The 19,285-nt window shown below is 36.3% G+C and overlaps 1 protein-coding gene across 3 annotated transcripts in view; it reads right to left on the bottom strand.

Moving 5' to 3' along the window:
* The window catches only part of arid4b (AT-rich interaction domain 4B), a 71,227-nt gene that overhangs the window by 32,970 nt on the left and 18,972 nt on the right, over positions 1 to 19,285 (bottom strand). For all 3 annotated transcript variants that reach the window (XM_002935818.5, XM_012963708.3, XM_004914620.4), the window contains exons 2-9: positions 16,735 to 16,795; positions 11,167 to 11,277; positions 9,736 to 9,801; positions 5,784 to 5,874; positions 5,439 to 5,518; positions 2,907 to 2,998; positions 1,855 to 1,987; positions 1,121 to 1,200 (exon numbers count right to left, since the gene is read on the bottom strand). In XM_002935818.5, coding sequence (XP_002935864.2) covers positions 1,121 to 1,200; positions 1,855 to 1,987; positions 2,907 to 2,998; positions 5,439 to 5,518; positions 5,784 to 5,874; positions 9,736 to 9,801; positions 11,167 to 11,277; positions 16,735 to 16,795 — 714 coding nt within the window. The remainder of the gene's footprint in view (positions 1 to 1,120; positions 1,201 to 1,854; positions 1,988 to 2,906; positions 2,999 to 5,438; positions 5,519 to 5,783; positions 5,875 to 9,735; positions 9,802 to 11,166; positions 11,278 to 16,734; positions 16,796 to 19,285) is intronic.

A 19,285-nucleotide genomic window follows, 5' to 3' on the forward strand; every position in this document is an offset into this window, starting at 1 on the left:
CCACCATAGATGTCAAATAGCATAAAAAGTTTTATTCTCGTCACAGACATATCTATAAAGTTGTGTAAAAAAAAAAAAGCAATGCGGAAATACACCTAACAAATATTAATGCATTAAAATTACAGTACAAATGATATGTTGCTGTGTAACATAGGGATTTTTTCTCTAAAATATTTTTTCATACAATAACTATGGCAATCTGAATCAACAACGGGGTATACCACCCCTATCTGCTGTTTAAGGTATAGGAACAAAGCTAAAGGATTGACTGGCTAGACCCACTGCTTTATGAATTTGGCACTACAGAAACATGGCTGACACACAGCTGGGCAGTAAATATAGGAGGCTATTATTTGTTTCAGAAGAATGGGGAAAGAGAAACGGAAGAGGGGTATGCCAATCTAAAGGAAGAAGTGATAATGGAAAATGAGGAAGCAGAAAACTTTATAGGTAGAGTTTTTCCATGTATTGTAAAGAGTGCAGCAAATAAGTTGCAGGGGTCAAAATCCAAACAGTGCCCCCCAAACAACTGCATTCTGAACGAAGGTCTGTTGGGCTTAGTAATGCTGTTTGTACGTGAATAGGAAACTGGCTACAAGATCGTATACAGAGGGTGGTTATCAGGATGGTACTTTCTCTTCTTGACATAGGGTTCTTAATGGGGTCCCACAGGGTTTAAATATCAACGAGCCAAATGTATTTTATCGTTGTTCCCCCACTGAGCCTATGCCATATAAGAGACTATTTGTAGCACCCAACATATTTTTAAGGAGCAGGTGACAAGATCTATACATTACTGTCCCCTGTAACCAGTTAAACAGATATAAAGCATGTGCCTTAAAAATCTTTGCACAACAGACACATTTTTCAATGGGTCAATTCTTTTATGACCTTTACTTAAAAGACACAGCATTTTGACATGTAAATGCATTCTTTGACATTTTTGCATTGAAATCTGCCCTTTGCATGCACTGACTGATGCTGTGACAACAGCAGTGGATACAGGTGATGTGATGGAAGGCAGAGTATTGGGAGCTTCTAGAAAATACTAGGTGTGACACTAGCCTAATTATTTTAAATCCCCATTTACAAAGAACATGGAATTTTAAATTTTACTTACAATTTTCCATCTTTAAATGAGCGCACAAGAATGAAATCTTTCTTTACGGTGATATCATCACAGCAGTCTGGAGAAACTACCTATATAAAAGTATCAAGTATAATAATATAACAAATAATGTATATATATATATATATATATATATATATATATATATATATATATATATATATATATATATATATATACACACTTAAATACATTTAGCAATTATTCTATTGAGTAACTGTAAAAAAGTTTGGATTTCTGACTGGTTCATATTTTTGACCACTAGATGGTGCAAGTGCATACTATGGCAGATTTTCATTATTTTTAAAGCTGTATACAGGCATGCAATCTATTATCCAGAATGCTTGGGATCTGGTGTTTTTCAGATGAGTGTTTCTGTAACTTGAACCTGAAACACATTTAATAAACTCAACAGAATTGTTTTGCTACCAGCATCTTTTTCAGCTAGTTAGTTAGTTAAGACCAAATACAAGCAGGGCTGTGTTTATATATAGACATTAGGTCTAAATTTTTGTTAGTAGATTTAATTCATTACAGAGGGATCCCATATCATGAAAATCCCATTTACCAGCCATCCCTAATGATATTCATATCTATATAAAAAAGGTATCATGTACAGTTGGTGGTGACAGTTCTATAAAAGGTTTCACACCTTTATTGAGATAACAAAACCATTATATTCAGGTTTAGTAAATTACATTTTTTCTTAAAAAAATAAAACTTACTAATGCCGGAACCCACGTTGCTTTTTTTTTGTCTCCAACATCTACACAGACAACCGTTCCTATTAATTCATCACTAGTTTTACACTCATTTTCATCCTCATCACTGGAGGAAGAAGTTGATTCCTCTTCATGGCTGAATAAAAAAAAAAACACCCCCTTTAGTTATAAAAAATAATATAGTCTGCATAGTTGTACAATTTATACACACACATATATATGTAAAGATACAAATGTATCTAACACACACACACACACATATTATAGAATTTGAAAAAGGACTTTTTAAGTCTAAAATATTTCTTCAACCTTCCTATTACAAAGCCTGCTCACAGTCATCTTCGCCTTCTAATTGGCCTTTTTCCTAGCCTCAACTGCTCAGTATTGATATATAACGCTAAATAAAAAAAAAACCTTTAGTGAAATTCTGCTCTGTTATATTATAACAAGCATGACACTGTTGCAGTGGCATAAAAGCTTTATGCCACACGATTGGGTGCACAGGTTTTGAAAGGCCCCATTCATCTCATCAGTCAAAGTTTGATACATCTGCTGTAGTCCCCATCTAGATGAAGCTTAAACCCCATATCTGGACTAGGATGTCCATCAGACACAACTCTATCTTATGGCTGTAATTTTGCTGAAATAGTGTGAAAAATACACTGCATTCTGTGCAAATTTTATGACAGATGCTTTCATAATTGCTCTTTGCACACTGACCTTTTACAGCGTACAGTGGTGGAAAAAGCAGGAGCTTGGATAAAAGTTCATGTTATCTAAACTTTTTATATAAATGATCAAAACAAATATCATAATAGCCTGGTCAAAGCCCTGACACGAAACAAACAAAAAACCTGTGGCAATATTTGAGAATCGAGGTGCACAGGCATCATCCAAGTTGTTGAGTGTAGGTTGAAATAAGATCAGTCTGTATACTCATGAGGCATGGTATATTAAAAATAATTTCTTTACTAATAACATGTATTTCCCAAGAAATAAATGACAGTATTATTTGGGGCTAAACTTTATTTGAGTTTTGAAGAGACATAAGTTACATTTGATTAGATCTTCTTCCTCTGCTTGTTTTCTTTCCAATAACAGGAGTTCCAAAATGCTCTGGGTTGGTGAGCGGAAGCTGGTCAAGTGTCTGCAAATGATAAGACAAATAAATTAAAAATTAGATTTCCGTTTTAAAAAACATTTGCTTGTAAAAGTAAGATCATTTTGTTTAATTGATGTATTTGCTTCAGTGTGCCTTCCTTAGCAGAAATTGGTCTAAAAATGATATTAAGTACATGTGTGGCAGCCTGCTAATCCTGTGATATCCACGTGCTATAGATATATATATATGGAAAATCCTATCTGCCAGTGTGCCACATATGCCACTGTATTATGCATCTACAGATGTGGAAATAAAATGAACCACAACACCAACAATCAGAACAATAGCAAGGCCGTGCATTCAGTGTATTGCTTCTCAGTGACCGTCTTTTTGGCCTCTGGGCCAATCAGTCAGATACCTACAAAGATCAGCCTATTTATTGGTCTTAACCCCTGAAAAAAAGACACTGCTTTGTACCCCTACTCATTAGAACTTGGTGGATCAATACGGCTGTATAACTCCTTTAGTGTACTTTAGTGTTCTAGATCTTAAGCAATCTATCCAAGTGGTCAAGTGCTGTCAGCACCTCAACCTGACAGAGGGCTAAGCAATCAGGTGTGGCAGCTGACATTCTTGAATGGTTAAGGCTTTGTTTGAATGGTGCCACCAGCGGTAGACTGCCATTACCTGGAAGTACTGCAAAAAAGCCTTATGCAGGAATTAATTCCAGTACAATTTTCCCTTACTTTTAAAGCATTCTGATTCTTCTAGGCAACTTGCCTAAGACCCTTTAAATCCCCTTTCATGTGACAGAATACATCTCTGCCAGCACTAATTTACAACAATATTAGGCAAGGGCAGCATTTAATGTACTACTGACAGCATTTCAGAAATCCTATGCCAAGACTATTATCTGTGCTCACATCAAACTTTTACTCCATAAAAACACTACTGCTGGCAATGTGATAACTTAATAAACTTATTCTAAAATATGCTTTTTGAAAGACTTGATGGCTAATATATTGGTATGACATGTAAAAGAGGCCACATGTATAACAACATCACACTAACACATGTGAGTACCAGCACATTGGAAAATACAACAGTCCTTTCAAAAAGAGCATATTTAAAACATATAAATGGTTTCATTAATGTCCCCAACACCTGAACCATTTGCTGGAATACTGTTATGACCCAAGTTCATTAAGTCTTTTGCAGTGACATTAGTGATGTGTGGGCCGGCCTGATACCTGCCGGTCGGGTGGGTTTGGGCCAACCTTGGCACATGACTTGCGGGTGGGTTCGGGTTGAGCTCTTCCACTCACCCCTCCCGCCCGCAACCTTACACTGCCAGCTACCTCTTCTGGCTTCTGTATTTATAGGCACGTACCCTGCACGAGTGGGCAGGTTAGGGTTAGTTGCGGGCCGAGGTTTTTAAAGATTTAAGGAGCCAATCAGACAATTTCACTCATTGATTTCAATGAAAAAAATTAAACTGCTGCCATTTTCACACATTTTATCCATTGAATTTAATGTGTTTAAATTTAAAGTGCTACCATGCTCATGTTATTTATACCAGTGTTCCCAGTCTTTGTACAGTTTGTCACTGGGTGAGTAATATTCAAAATAAGAAAAGTGGGTGGGGCCACCAACAGATTACACCAATTGAATTTCATTGGTTTAAATGTAAGCTGCTTCGATTCTTTAAATATTTATCATAGGGTTTCCAAACTAAGTTGGTCACTGGGGAACTGCAGTAAAAAAATAGAAAAAAGGGGTGGGACCACCAACAGTCAATTAGATTTCATCCATTAAATTCCATTAGTTTAAATTTAAAAATGCTGTCATTCTAACACTATTTATGCCAGGGTGCCCAAACTTTGCACAGTTTGTCACTGGGTGAGAAAAAGTAGGCACACCCAACAAGCACCAATCACAATTCACCTGTTGACTTTTACTGGTTTAAATATAAACTGCTGCCATTCTTTAAATATGAAAGCCATGGTCCCTAAACTTTGCAGAGTCACTGGGTAACTGCATTTCAAGTGGGAAAAAAGTGGGCGGGGCCACCGATCAGATGTTACTCATTGACTTTTAGTGGAGAAATTTAAACTGCTACCATTCTGACACTAAAAAACCAGGGTCCCCAAACTTTGAACTGTGTTCTTTTACTATATGACACTGCACCTGCAGTGTTATAAAAACTGGGTGGAGCCAACAACAGTCAATCAGATTTAATTCAGTGACTTATATTTCAAACCAACATGAAAATGTGTGTTCGTCCCTTTCTTTTTTCTGCCCTGGTGAAAAAAGAAAAAACCAGTATGTCTGCTTAACATTTCTTTTATTATATAAAAATATTTTCTTTGGGGTTGACATGCCCTTTAAACACAGAGTTACAGTATGTACTCAATTACAAGCACCCATTTGCAGATAGACAGATATAAAAGCAATAGCTGTGTTGCAAAGTTTCTAATCTACTTACTTCACTTTGTGCAAAATGCCTTTCTCCTTTTAAACATAGTGATGATCGCCTTAAAGTCTTTTCATCTCCGTCATCAAAGACTAACATATTATTGGGAAATCCAAAAAAAGAAAAACATTTCAAGCAGAAGTTTAGTAAATGGCAAGTATACAGCATATTTCAAGTGTAATTTAAGAACAGTTCAAACAGTAATACAGTGAACACACAACAGTCTACATAACGATACTTATGATATTGACACACTTTTATACAAAAACCAATAAGCCAAGAACAAAGGAAATACCTGTACATATTTTCTATGCGTTTATAAAAATTAAATTTGGGAAATATATTTGCATGTCTTACCAACTGTGTACCAGCTTGCATCTGTTAATTTATTGATTACAGCCTCTTGATACGTTCCATCTGGATTTCTTATTTCAACGACAGCACCAACCTAGGCAAAAGGGCAATTTTTTAATACATGTAATAAATACTTATCACAAGCCAAGGAATGATTGCTCTCTAAGGCTACAATCTTTTTGTTACTTTTTATAAGTTATTATATTATAATAAAGTCTCATTCAAAATCAAACTGTAAACATTTGTTGTTGTTTTTGTTTTCTTTTAGCTTTTGGGATATAAATGGTTTATTATTCAATCCAACAATTTTCCAGTAGTGCATTTCATATTGTTGACATGTTAAGCCAAAAATAAGAGGTAAAATCTGTCAGTGACTCAAAGCATCAGTCTGTTGGCTGTAACCAGGAAAGAATTGTAGGTTGAGGAACTCACTAATAAATAATTAAATATATGCAATGAAAAATATTACAGGACCTTTCAGCAACAGTTTCAGTATACATTCACTACAATTTACTGTATTTTTTCTGAGACACTTCTAATAAAGGCAGCTTGCTGGGTTGGCACAATTCAAACAAAAGAAAACTATACCCCCAAACAATGTAAATGTCTATAAAAATGTATTGGATACAAAAGCTCATATGTAAAAACCTGTTTCATATAAATATACAATTTTCATAAAAACACACTTTTTTAGTAGTATGTGCTACTGGGTAATCATAAATAGAAAATTGCCATTTTATAAAGTATCAAAGGCCGCCTTCTAGGATCATATGATTCACAGTGCACACAAACAAACCAAGGGCACACATACATGTTAGGCCAAATCAGCCAATTAATGGACATGTTTTGTCTTTTGCTTCCACACTTCTTCCTGTTACAGTTAGAGCTGCATTATTTCCTGTCAGGTGATCTTTGATGGAGCACACAGCCCATTGCAAAATGGTGGCTCAAGGGTAAAGATGTTAAAGGGCAATATTTACAGATACATATTCCAGTTTGGAAAGATTCTATAATAGGCTACTTAATATGATATAAAGTATCTGTTGTTTTCAAGTTTTCATTTTGTGGGTCAAATTTTCCTTTAAAAAATGAGCCCTTCTAACTTGATTTTCTTGAAGTGCTCCCCACAAATGTGGAAAGCCCAGCCCTCCAGAGTCTCTAGATCTATATAAAATGTTTCTGTTGACCCTTGGGCAACTCTACCCCCTTATATGATATACTTCAGTCTTCAGAAAGTATTCCAAATATAATGAGTAGACTGGGTATTGAGGTTAGGGGCTTAGAAACTAATAAGTTTAAGTTGTCTGCGAACAGACTAACTTTATGGGTTGTGCCTACACAAATTCCTGAAATGTTTGGGTGAGCTCTTATAGCTATGGCTGTATAATTAAGTAGAATAGGAGTGAGGAGAAAGGGTAACCTTGGTGAGTGCCTTGAGATGCAGGGAAAGTGGACAAAGTAGTTGGTCAGACTAGTACTGTTGGAGAGTAAAAGTATGTAAGCTTCTAATCCGTTGAAGGTAATTATTGCCGAATCCCCATTGTTATAGTGTAAAGTGTAGATAGCCCCAAGATAATGTATCAAAGGCGTTTTGATTATGTCTAGTTTGAGGAGAATAGCTATAGTAGAGGTAGCTTTTACCCTTGCTAATAAGCAGACAACAGATTGCATCCAGGGCTTGTTGACTGGGGATGAACCCGACTTGATCTTTATGGATCAGTCAGAGAAGTTTAGAATGGAGTCTCGTTGCTTGGATTTTTGATAGAAATTTGTCTATGTCAACTTAGATTGGGAGATAATTACGGCATTCAGTGTGGCCTGCTATGGGCTTTTGGGATGTGGAAGATTTTTGCAGTTAGCATATCACTAGGAAAAGTATGCCTGTGGAGAAGTTGATTGAAGATATGTGTGAGGTGAGGTACAGTATGAGTATATGGGAAAATGTCCTATAATATAAGGCTGAGAGCTCAACCGGGCCCACGACTTTGTGAAGTTTAAGAGTTTTGATTGCCACCTGGACTTCTGCATCCTTAATAGGTGAATCGAATTGCTCACATTGTTTTTTCAATCATTTTCCAGAAATGGGTGTGTGTAAGTGAGATTTTACAAAGTTGCTTATAACCAAGCTGCTTTTCCAAGGCAAACTCAATCTATCCAAAGTAATTTTAAAGGCCCTCCCACTCAACACTCAAGTAAGATTCATATTCCATAATCTTCATCCCCAGCCACGTGACCAACACTAGAGACAGCAAATTTAATTAGCAGCCAGTGTATTCCCCTGCAGCACAGAGTGCTTATGCTTATTATGCTTGAGGCTCTGGAAATTACACCACCCTGATTATTTTGCAGCACAACTGCATCCAATGCATGTCATAATGCCAGTGCAATTACACATTTTTTTTTTACACATCTAGCACACTGCGTTAGATGCAATTTCCACTTGCAACTGCAATTAGACTGTAATTAAGGTGTAAAAATGATGCATTCCAGGTAAAACACATGCACACATTGCACTTGCATTGATAAATTAACTCTTATGGGATTTTTGTGCCTCAGATAACAGTTCATGTGTCAGGGTGATGATGAAACAAGTTACTGCTAAAACCTGCTACTATTCTGCTCAGAATTACATTGATGATATAAGCAGTAATGAATTATGGGGCTGGAGTTCTTTGGTAGTGGGAATGAACTGTGTCAATCAGGGATGATGTCAGTAGCTGCAAAATCACTCACACCTTGCTGGAGACTCTTTGCACCTTACCAACTTTATAGTTTGCTTTAATTAATTTACATTCTTAATACCACAAAGGAATTATTTCACCTGAAATAAATTTAGGGTGGCTTCAGGCATTTCTTTGCCAGCTAAAATATACAGTACTGTGGACAAACTGCCCCATGTGCCATTAGCCTCAATTAGCTTGTACAGTAAAGAATATATAAATATATACACACAGTATGCACTTGTAAATAATGGTACAATGATTTCTATGAATCATACCACTAGATCCTAAATACATTATACAGTGAGGAACAGAAGTAGTGGCTCCCAAAATACATTAAGTAAAGTGAGACACTGTATTGGCACCACACATACATTTGATACAGTTAGAACCAGAAGAAACATAACCCCAAATACATTAAATACAATAAGAGACAATTATTATTATTTTAGACACCCCATACCACCTAACTTTTCCAAAAAGCAGGTTCAGCATCAATATCAAAACAAATTCAGAAATAAATTTGCATTCCTAAACATGCTCCCATGCCCCTTTAAAAATGACCTAGTGGTAGACAGGAGAATAGCACCCAAGAAGGCGAAACCCTGTTTTGCTATTTTGTGACCTGAATTGAGTATACTGAGTAGGAGAAAATTACTGGCTGAAAGCAATTCTAATGACTAGCACTGGCTCCTTCTGAAAGCTCAGCATCAGGCATAACACACTGAGATGGCTGCCTACTAGAGATGAGTGACTCTGTCCTGTTTTGCTTCTGCGAAAAATTCACGAAACTTTGAAAAACTTTGAGACGGTGACAAATTAGCAAAACAGGTAAAATGATGTGCATCCAAAGTAATTGGCACGTAACTTTTTTTTTTTGTAGCCATTTCGCAAAAAAAATCCGCCAATGGCGAATGCAGAAATTTGCCGTGACTCCATGCCTGCCGAAAAATTTTGCTCATCTTTACTGCCTACACACCAGCTAAAAAATATACAATTTGTTCAAGAATACATTGCAAATAAATCACTGCCATTTAAAATGTTAAAGAGTGTAATTTAGAAATAAAAAGTACACCATAAAAGTTATCACTGAATCTGCCAATGCATCATGAAAACCAATGGCTTGTAACATTTTTTTTGTTTAAAAACACCCCACAGAAATATATATTTTATTTTTTTTTTTAAAACTTCAAGTAATAAGGTATTTAAGTACATAAAACTGAATTTATGATTACCTTTAGGGGTCCCTTAACATGATCATCTTGCACTTCCACAGTTGAAGAATCCTGTCTAAATGTTGCCTGTGGATGAACCATAACAATGGTTAATTTTTTTTTAGGTAACACTGCTCTCTCATTATTGTTTCCTTACACTGTATTCAACTTCAACTTTTACTCTGAGTTGAGGATGCATGGGCCTTTCTTTTTGGGACTGTGAGACTCTAATACAGGTATGGTATCTGTTATGCAGAAAGCTCCAAACTATAAGAAGGCCATCTCCCATAAAGTCTATTTTAAATAAATAATTCTAATTTTTAAAAATACTCAGTTTTCTCTGAAATAATAAAACAGTACCTTGTACTTGATCCCAGCTAAAATATAAGTTATTAAAAACATATGAAGTCATTATAAATAAATTCTTATTGGAGCCTAAACAATCCTATTGCGTTTATTTTATGTTTAAATGATTTTTAATCATTAAAACATAATATGGTAATCCAAATCACAGAAAGACCACTTTTTTGAAAACCCTAACCCCCAAACATTCTGCATAACAGGTTCAACATCTGTAAACACAAAAGGTTATGGTGAGAACTGCTGGGGGCTTCATATAGCATCCAGCATTAGAAACACCAATGTAGAAGCAAATTGGTATAGGATAACTAACCAGGAAACTTAAACATACCAGAAAACTCTACATTATGGGAAGTTAGGTCAATAAAGTCTATTTTAAGATAGGTTTTCCTTTTGTATATAAAACAGTATATTTTGCTTAAAGGGGAAGAAAATGCTAAGTCACTTGGGGGTGCTAAAATGTTAAGCACCCCCAAGTGACTTGAATCGCTTACCTCGTACCCCGGGCTGGTGCCCCTATTAGTAGAAAACCGCACCAGCCCGGGGCACCTGGGGCGATGCGCTTCCTCCTACCTGCTCCGTTCAGCCTTGACTGTGAGTCAGGCGCATGTGCAGTAGAGTGAAAAAGCCGACTTCTCTGTTAAAGTTTGGTTTTTTACTCTACTGCGCATTCAGCGAAGAAGGAAGGAGGAAGCGCTGCAGGTACCCCGGGCTGGTGCTGTTCTCTCCGTACAGGGGCACCAGCCCGGGGTACGGGGTAAGCGATTCAAGTCACTTGGGGGTGCCTAACATTTTGGCACCCCCAAGTGACTTAGCTTTTCCTTCTTCTTTAATGTTAACTAGGGTAATATAAATCCATATTGGTGGCAAAAAATAATGGTTACACAAAAACCTCTAATTCGGAAAACCCCAGGTCCCAAGCATTCCAGATAACAGATCTCGTACCTGTTCAAACTGTATGAAAAATAGTTCATTTAGAGTACCAATATTAACTGCAAGGAGGATAAGTCTGAAAAAATTTTACTTAAAAAACTTGAAAACAATAGTACAAAACTGATAAGCTGCAATATCTAATAACACAAAAATCCATACCTTTACTTTGACAAGTCTTTTTGTTGACTTGATCTTGGCTTCACAGAAAGCACCTCTGTACTTGGCACTTACATCTGTGCCCACAGATAAGTAAGGTGGTTCATCTAAAGACTGACAAAAGAGATAAATGTGAAATCATTAAGTACATTTTTGAATTCTTTAATCAGTAGTATATTATCAATGTAGGTGGTACATAGTCAGATGTTTTTATGAGCCCAGATGCAATAACATATATATATATATGTATTATTTTTTTTCACACACGTATATAGTTACCTCCACCTATACACACCTATGTACAATTTCTATATATGCGAATATATGCACAGAATTTATATATATTTATACAAAAGGAGCACTCCCTACAAATGACCAGGTGCTGGCCATAAGTTTATGTAAATGAAGACCAGAGTACCGCACGCACAGGGACTTAAAAAAGAACAAAAAAAACTTTATTAATCCAACGTTTTGAACACTAAGGTGCACATTTATCAAAGTATGACAGGTACGAAATACAAAAAATTAGTATTTGGTCGTACTGTGCACTTTTTCGTACATTTGCTCAACTTTTTGATACTTTGCAACAAAATTTGTGCAACAAAATTGTATTGTTGCACCGAGTACGAAAGCTTCAAATTCATTAAAGCTTCGGTATTGTGACTTTCCTTGGGCCAGGTTGGAGCTGCAGAGTGCTATACACCTGCATATACCAATATATAGACCAATACATTATATATACACACCCACCTATGTTTCTATATACACTCCTATATATATCTATTTATATATCAACACTAGGGGGCCGATTCATTAAAACACAAGTTCGAATCCCAAATGGGAAAAATTCGGCTTGGATCCGATAATTTCTGAAGATCGCTAATATCACGAAAATGCTTACAAAAAAATCGTATTAGTCACGATAATATCGTATTGGCGATCTGAAACTCAAAAATTTCATATCAAATGATTATAAACAGTGGCAGAACCTTTCTGAATTTTCCGTGCAAAGTCTGCCATCAGCCTTAGTTACACGGTTTGTACAAAGTATGCATAAGCTGACGCGCCCCGTCAAGGCAGTGTCCTTGCGTCAGTCCTAACCTAGCGAAAAAGAGAATATATTTTCTTTGGTGGGAGAAAGACCATACCTGCTTTTCTCTTTATATGGCATGACCTATTCCAAAGAAACCATTCAGTGATTAAGCTTATAAACACCTTCTTAACTGCAAGGCTATCCTTAAAGGGGCGGGGTTGGGAGAGCATTCAATTAGGGAATAGCCACTTCCCTTTCCCATACAAATATATACAAAAAATACTAAAATGCAGACATTTTTCCTTCAGTGTGTGCAAAATTGTTTTTTCATTTTCTCTTGAAGCTATATAATGGAGTGCTGGGGTAATTATATATATATATATACTGTATATGCGTGTTATTATTTCTATGCAATAATTACCGCAATGCGTTAAAAATAATGCATTGCGCTAATGCGCTTTTTAACACATGCGATATGAGTGATGACGCATGCGAAATAACGTTGATGAATCGGTACTTATTTATCGCGTGCTTTTTAACACAAAAAAAATATGCCATAAGCGTTATCGGTCTTTAGTGATTCGGCCCATAAAATGTCTTAAAGGAAATCTATACCCCCTGAATGAACCTTAACCAACAGAAAAAAGGTTCAAAAGCAGTATTTCCTGTACTGAAGATGAATGGATTTGTTTTACATCTAATGCTAATGCTGCTCCTGGTGATTTTTCGGATAGTGACGAAAAACCACCTTTACTTCTTTCTTTTTTTCTTTAAACGGCCCTTCCCGTCAGTGTAGACACTAGGGGGTTAAGTATTCCTTGACCTTTGGAAGCAGAACAGAAGAAGCAAAAAAGGTGTCATTCCTCCTCTATATAAGGTTGTACTGGATCCACTGGATCCATTTTTTTCTTCTGTCCTGTTTTGGAGGTAGTGGATAGAGGCTAGTACAGCAGAATAATTAGTTTTTATTTCAAGGAATTATGTAGAGCTGCTTCCTAAGGTTAACACCACTTTCCCTCCTTGCCTGCATCTAGCCAGTAAGTGGAGTCTACCATTGCATATGCCTATTAGGCAATGTATGAAGTCTCCCCACCACCAAAATTATAGTGTATGGATTCTTTCTATTGGAATGAAGGTGTTTTATGGTCAATTGACATGAATGGGTTGTTTTTTTAAGGCATAATCCCTAACACAGTGTTTAATATTATTCTTCTGCTGTAAGTACATTAAATAACAGGGAAAAAGTGAAAGGAATTACAGGTAAAACTGAAATGCGAAATGTGTATTTCCCCATAACGGGCCTATAACGCATTTAATGTTTTAAAGTTAAATTAAACAGCAAGAATGAATACTTAACCAACAGTTTATATTATGTTAAGTGATCTATTAAAGAATCTCGCCAAACTGGAATATATTTTTGTAAATATTGCTCTTTTACCTCCTTTTCCTTAAAGGAGAATGCAAGTCAAAATTTAAAAAGCATACTGCCCAATAGCCCTCCTATTGTTTAGTAAAAACGCCACACTTTTGGCTCACCTAATCAAATATTTACTCAGTCACACTTCACATTTTCTAGAACAGGCAGCCATCTCTAAAAAGGTATTCTCCCTTCCTTTCCCTCCTTGCTGCATACTGCACATGTGTTTCATTCCTTCCCCCCCTCCCCTCTGCCAGATCCGCTTCTTATTGGCTGGTGGGCACGTGTAGCTCAGAACAGCAGACAGGATCAAGTTACACACATGCTCAGAGAATAGGAAGGCTGCCGCTGGCACCTACAGGAAGGACAGAGAGATTTCAGTGATGTCACTGTAGGCTTCACACTGCTGTAGGCTGCCAGCACCATATCTCAGAGAAGCAAGCAGGGATCTGGGAATTTAGATATGCAGTAAGTACTTAAAAAGAATGCCTTTAGACTTACATTTAATTTATATTAACCTTTCATTGTCCTTTAATACACTATTTAGTGATAGGCTGTGACCAGAAATTATGCAGCTCTAACTGTAACAGGAAGTAGTGTGGAAGCAAAAGGCAGAACTCTGTCCGTTAATTGGCTGATGTGGCCTAGCATGTATGTGTGCCTTGGCTTGTTTGTGTGCACTGTGAATCCTATGCTCCCAGGAGGCCCTTAATTCTTAAAATGGCAATTCTCTATTTAGCATTACCCAACAGCACATACTACTAAAAAAATATATTTTTATGGAAAAGGTTTATTTAGATATAGCAGGGTTTTACATATGAGCTTGTTTATGCAATATATTTTAGAGAGACCTACATTGTTTTGGGGTATAGTTTTCCTTTAATGTCCTATATAATGATAATGGCAGAGGACCTCTTGTTGCTGTCTGTATGAATTTAGTGGTCACAGTCTCATTGCACCCCTGCCAAATGGTTAAAAGTTTAGTGGTGAGCACAACTTTCCCTTGGCAGAAATAGTTTCTTAAAGTAAAACATCCATTAAGCCAACTATATTCCTTTGCAAAAGAAAAATCTTTCAGATCACCCCATAGTTTCAGAACATGGGAGCTTATTGCATTCAATTGGGATTTATCTGATGACTCAAGTGCCTCTATGAGGAGGCTGCAATATTGGTGCAGCAGGAGTATTAGAATCTATAACTGACAGGCTGAGAAGGGATAGTCAGGTTGGCAAAACATTTAGGTTTAGGAACTTCAAGTAACACTTACAAAAGCAAACTTGTTGGTGAAAAATGATCAACACAACCTATAGGTAACTTTTTATGTACATTAAAGTATTATTTTCATGTCAGTATCACTTTAAAGGGGACCTGTCATCCACACATAAAAAGCTTTATTAAAAAAGTCCTTTGCAAATTAAACATGAAACCCTAACTTTTTTTTTTATTACTACATCTATACCTGTTATAAACTTATTTCAAAATCTGAGCTGTCAATCAATACTTTCACTTTTCATTCAGCACTTTCTAGATGTTATTGCATTTATGTATCCTGTACATGGGCATAGGCATCAGGTGAAAGATTGTGGAGCGTAAACAAAATTTAGGGATGATACAAAGCTTGTCTTAATAAGTGTTTACAAAATGGCAGCTGCCTGTTTGCTTTGATTGTGTACTTGCAAGACTGAGGGAAACAAGATTTATATAATTTATGTAGTGTACGTAAAGCTTATTTTTATCATTTAACATGATAAAACAGGATTTGGAATTATTTATTAAGGTGATGGGTCCACTTTAAATATACAACTGCTAATAAGCAAATCCAATAAATATTGCATTCTTTGGGAAACATTATTACTAGTGACAAATCTAGGGGTTTAAATAAATTTTGCAGGGGTAGTCTGTGTAATATATTGGTCAAAACAGACCAACTTTGATGTTTTACTAAACTCCCAATTTTTAATACACAGCTGAAGAAGAGAAACATTAAATTGTATCGCATGTAGATACATGTGCCATAGTCAATAGGTTAGAACTAGTGTGCAGATTAGATTAAAAAATAGAATTACTGTACTGTACTGTCACATTTGTGGTGTATACGGTTTCTTGTCAGTATGGTTTATCTTATATTGGTAAAATAGACTTCATGTTAAGAGCACATATTAATGGCCACAGATCAGCCATTCAATACAGCTTATTGTGATGGGAAAGCTTCTAGAAATGGGCCATAGGTTTCCCCAGTTTAGGCTTGACTGCTTTCTAATTTTATTTGAGGGCGAAGACTATTCAAAAATACTGGGGTTGCAGAGGCTGAGACTGCAGATCTCAGTGTGCACAAATATATAGATCTTCCACCAACCCAGCGACCCCCACCCATGAGCAAAAAAAAAAATGCAGCTTGAAGGGAACAGTTTACCGTTTCCCCGTGCAGGTGGGAAATGATATTGATTGATAGAGGGGGTTGAAATTAGATTGAAAAGAAGACTAGTATTTTCATTGTCATTGATGTTAGGAAGATTTTTGTAAACAATTGAAAAGGAAAGAGAAATACTGCTTTTGATATCTTCAACTTTGTTCTCAATACATGCACTATTGAACAATATACATTTCCCTCAGTTATCATTATTTTAATAAACACTTCTCATAAGCACCAAAATAATCAGTAGCACAGTACAAAAGATACAAAAGCACTGAACAAAGATACATACAAAAAGGCTAACACTTAAAAATACAAAAGGTAATCAGGGTACTACTCCATAGTTTACAATGTAAAATGCCTTGCAAAATTCCTAATTTATTATCATCCTTTATTTAGCCAGCTGACATATTTTACACTGCTTACAGAGATTATAATCATTTAGTCCCTGCTCCAGTGGAGTTTACAATCTAAGGTCCCTATTATTTTAAACTTTCTATGGTTAATTTTATCAGGAGTGTTTTTTTTTTAAAGTGCGGAAGGAAACAAGAATCTGAAAACTACATGCAATCTTTAGAACTACAAGGCAAGAACATTTTGAAAATAAATATGTATTGTTTCACAATATTAATTCATATAGTAGGTAGAAATAAATGTATAAGTGTAATAAATATAATTTTTGCAGATAATGGGGTAAAAATGACATACCTTCATAGCTGTTGTAAACTGTGTAAATTTCCTTTGAGTATTCAGGTTTCCAATTTTAAGCCTGCCAATAAAGCATGTAAAATAAGTTAACAGTGAAACAAACAAAAATCATCTAGTTTGGAACCAAACATTTGGAAGGTATGCATACTAGCTGAATTTTATGCATCTTTGCTGTCTGGTCATGTACACCAAAAACCTAGAAAATTACCATGCCACAAATCTTGACAGATATCACGAGCAAAGCAGCAAAAACCTTAATTCTTTTGCTGGTTACTAGCATTTAGGAATGCTGTAACCCTGCCAGGCCTCTGATTTTGCTGAAGTATTTTTGCATGAAGCATGTGGCATGGCATTGTTTAAAGAAGAACTTCTATAGCCATGAGACAGTTTGTCAGCTAAAGCCATGAGGCTTATAATCTCTTGCATGTAAGTTAATAGTTAAAAGTTAACAATAAACTATTTATACAAGTACCAGCTAAAAATACAAATGTCTTGTAAATATTCTAAATGCCTACTTCTTTTGTGAGCTTGTCAACCACTGTCATATTATATTTAGAAAATAGCTGAAATAAATCTGGTGCAAAATGATAGCACTGCTTCTATTAAATATCAAAATATTTGTCATGCAAATATAGAATTACCTAATTATTAGAAAGAATCAAACTTTTTAAACCCATCAAATGCCTGCAACTTGGGCACTTCCCTGGATCTGAAAGCGAACCAGTTAAATCAACAAGCTCCAAGGCTGATTAAAGGAGAACGAAAAGGTATTGAAACAGTGTATAGGTAGTTCTCCTGCTCCTATGCTTTTTTTCCCCTGCTCACTAATTTGCAATTTTCTGACATCCAAACTTGACAGCCATCTTTTTTCTGGTTGCTTTTTCTGCCAAACCTTGGCAGAAATGAGCAGGTGCCTTTACTTTTTAACACTGCTGGAAATGAAAACATCAGTGCCCCCCAAAGAATGCACATAGTTTAGAATGTTTCATCTGCACTAACATAACCCTGGTTATTTTGGAACAGAGGTGCTGTGAAGTGATTTCCAAGTTATACCATTAAGCAAGACAGTAAGTTCTAACAGATCTGCTTAAAGCGCTCTTTGCTGCCAATTACTTATTGTATGTTGATTTTTCTTGTCCTTAAAACATTAGATCTGATTCATGTTGAAGGCTAAAGATTGCCATGCATATAACAACAATGTATATAAAGTTGCTTTGTCCTTTAAAAGTGAAAAGGCATTACATAAGGTACAAATTGCTTTTGTCCTCCTTTAAAAGTTGCTTAGCATTAAATTCAAGGCATACTACAGCAGATTTGCAGGATCAGGTAAATCCTGCAGGTTGCTTCTGAGTCAGCCATCTAGCCTGTGCAGTCTACACAGGAAATAATACATTCCCTCAATTTTTAAGTTATTTGAAGTCACAGAGGGGGTTACATGCCTATATAAAAGGGTGCAGCCAAAGTACAGTTATGGGACCCATTACAGCCTGAATCTGAGGTGTGAACCATGCAGGGGGGGCTGTTAATCACAGTACTGATACCATTTAAAGCTTACACAAGAGTAAGCCATCAAAGCAGCCAGACAGGTGGGGGGCCACACAGAGGGGGGTCACCGCCAGTTGGACAGCACTGATATAGTGTATAGAGAAAGCGTGTAACATGCACAGTGTATAAATGTGGTGCTGCATGTGCTTTTAGTACATGTAGAACCACAAAAATGCACTGGGAATTGCTACCATATATTGACCCGCACATCCAGCCTGCCCATGGACTGACTTACTTTAATTGTCTACAGAGCAAGATATGAATGCACACCTTTCTATATCACACAGCTAAGTGAACAGCAGATGCATAACTGGCAGAGCAAGCTGTCCACCCAATGCCATTGTATAGCAGAGATTTTTTTTTATTAGCAGACATACCCGAGTGTCACACCAATTGTGTCAAGAGAACATTGTGTGTGCTATTAAAGGGTTTTTTGTTCACCTTCAATGTTTGAATCTTATTAAACCACCAACAACATATTAGAAAATCCATTTTCCATACAAACAAGTAAAAAGGCTGCTGTAAAAGCCTATTTTTATACCTGTTAAATCAGTCCTTCTGTCTCGCTGATCAGTTTTCTGAAGGCATGGGAGTGGCCTATTTTGAACCTGACACATTACATCATGATGACCAGGATTTGCCCTTAACCCTTTTACTGCCAGCTGTTTTGGTCAAAGCGGAACTTGTATTGCCAGACAGTTTTTGAACATTTTGCACTGTTTCACTTTAGGGGCCTTTCCTCGGGGGGACTTTTAGTTTACCCAGGAAAACAATATATCGTTTTTTTCAGAGCAACCTAAGTTTTCAAAATATGGTAGAATCTTTGTGTAATTCCAATTCCAAGATATAGGCTTCTAAATGTCTAAAAATTATTTTATGCACGAATATACAACTGATTTGGAAAGTCCCATGTCTCCTGAACGTGCCAATACCAAATATATATAGTTTTATGGAGATTTCTCACTTGTATAGGTCAAAAACTCCCAGCAGTACACTACCAAATTTC

This window comes from Xenopus tropicalis, chromosome 5 (genome assembly GCF_000004195.4).
Source record: "Xenopus tropicalis strain Nigerian chromosome 5, UCB_Xtro_10.0, whole genome shotgun sequence".
Lineage (NCBI taxonomy): Eukaryota > Metazoa > Chordata > Amphibia > Anura > Pipidae > Xenopus > Xenopus tropicalis.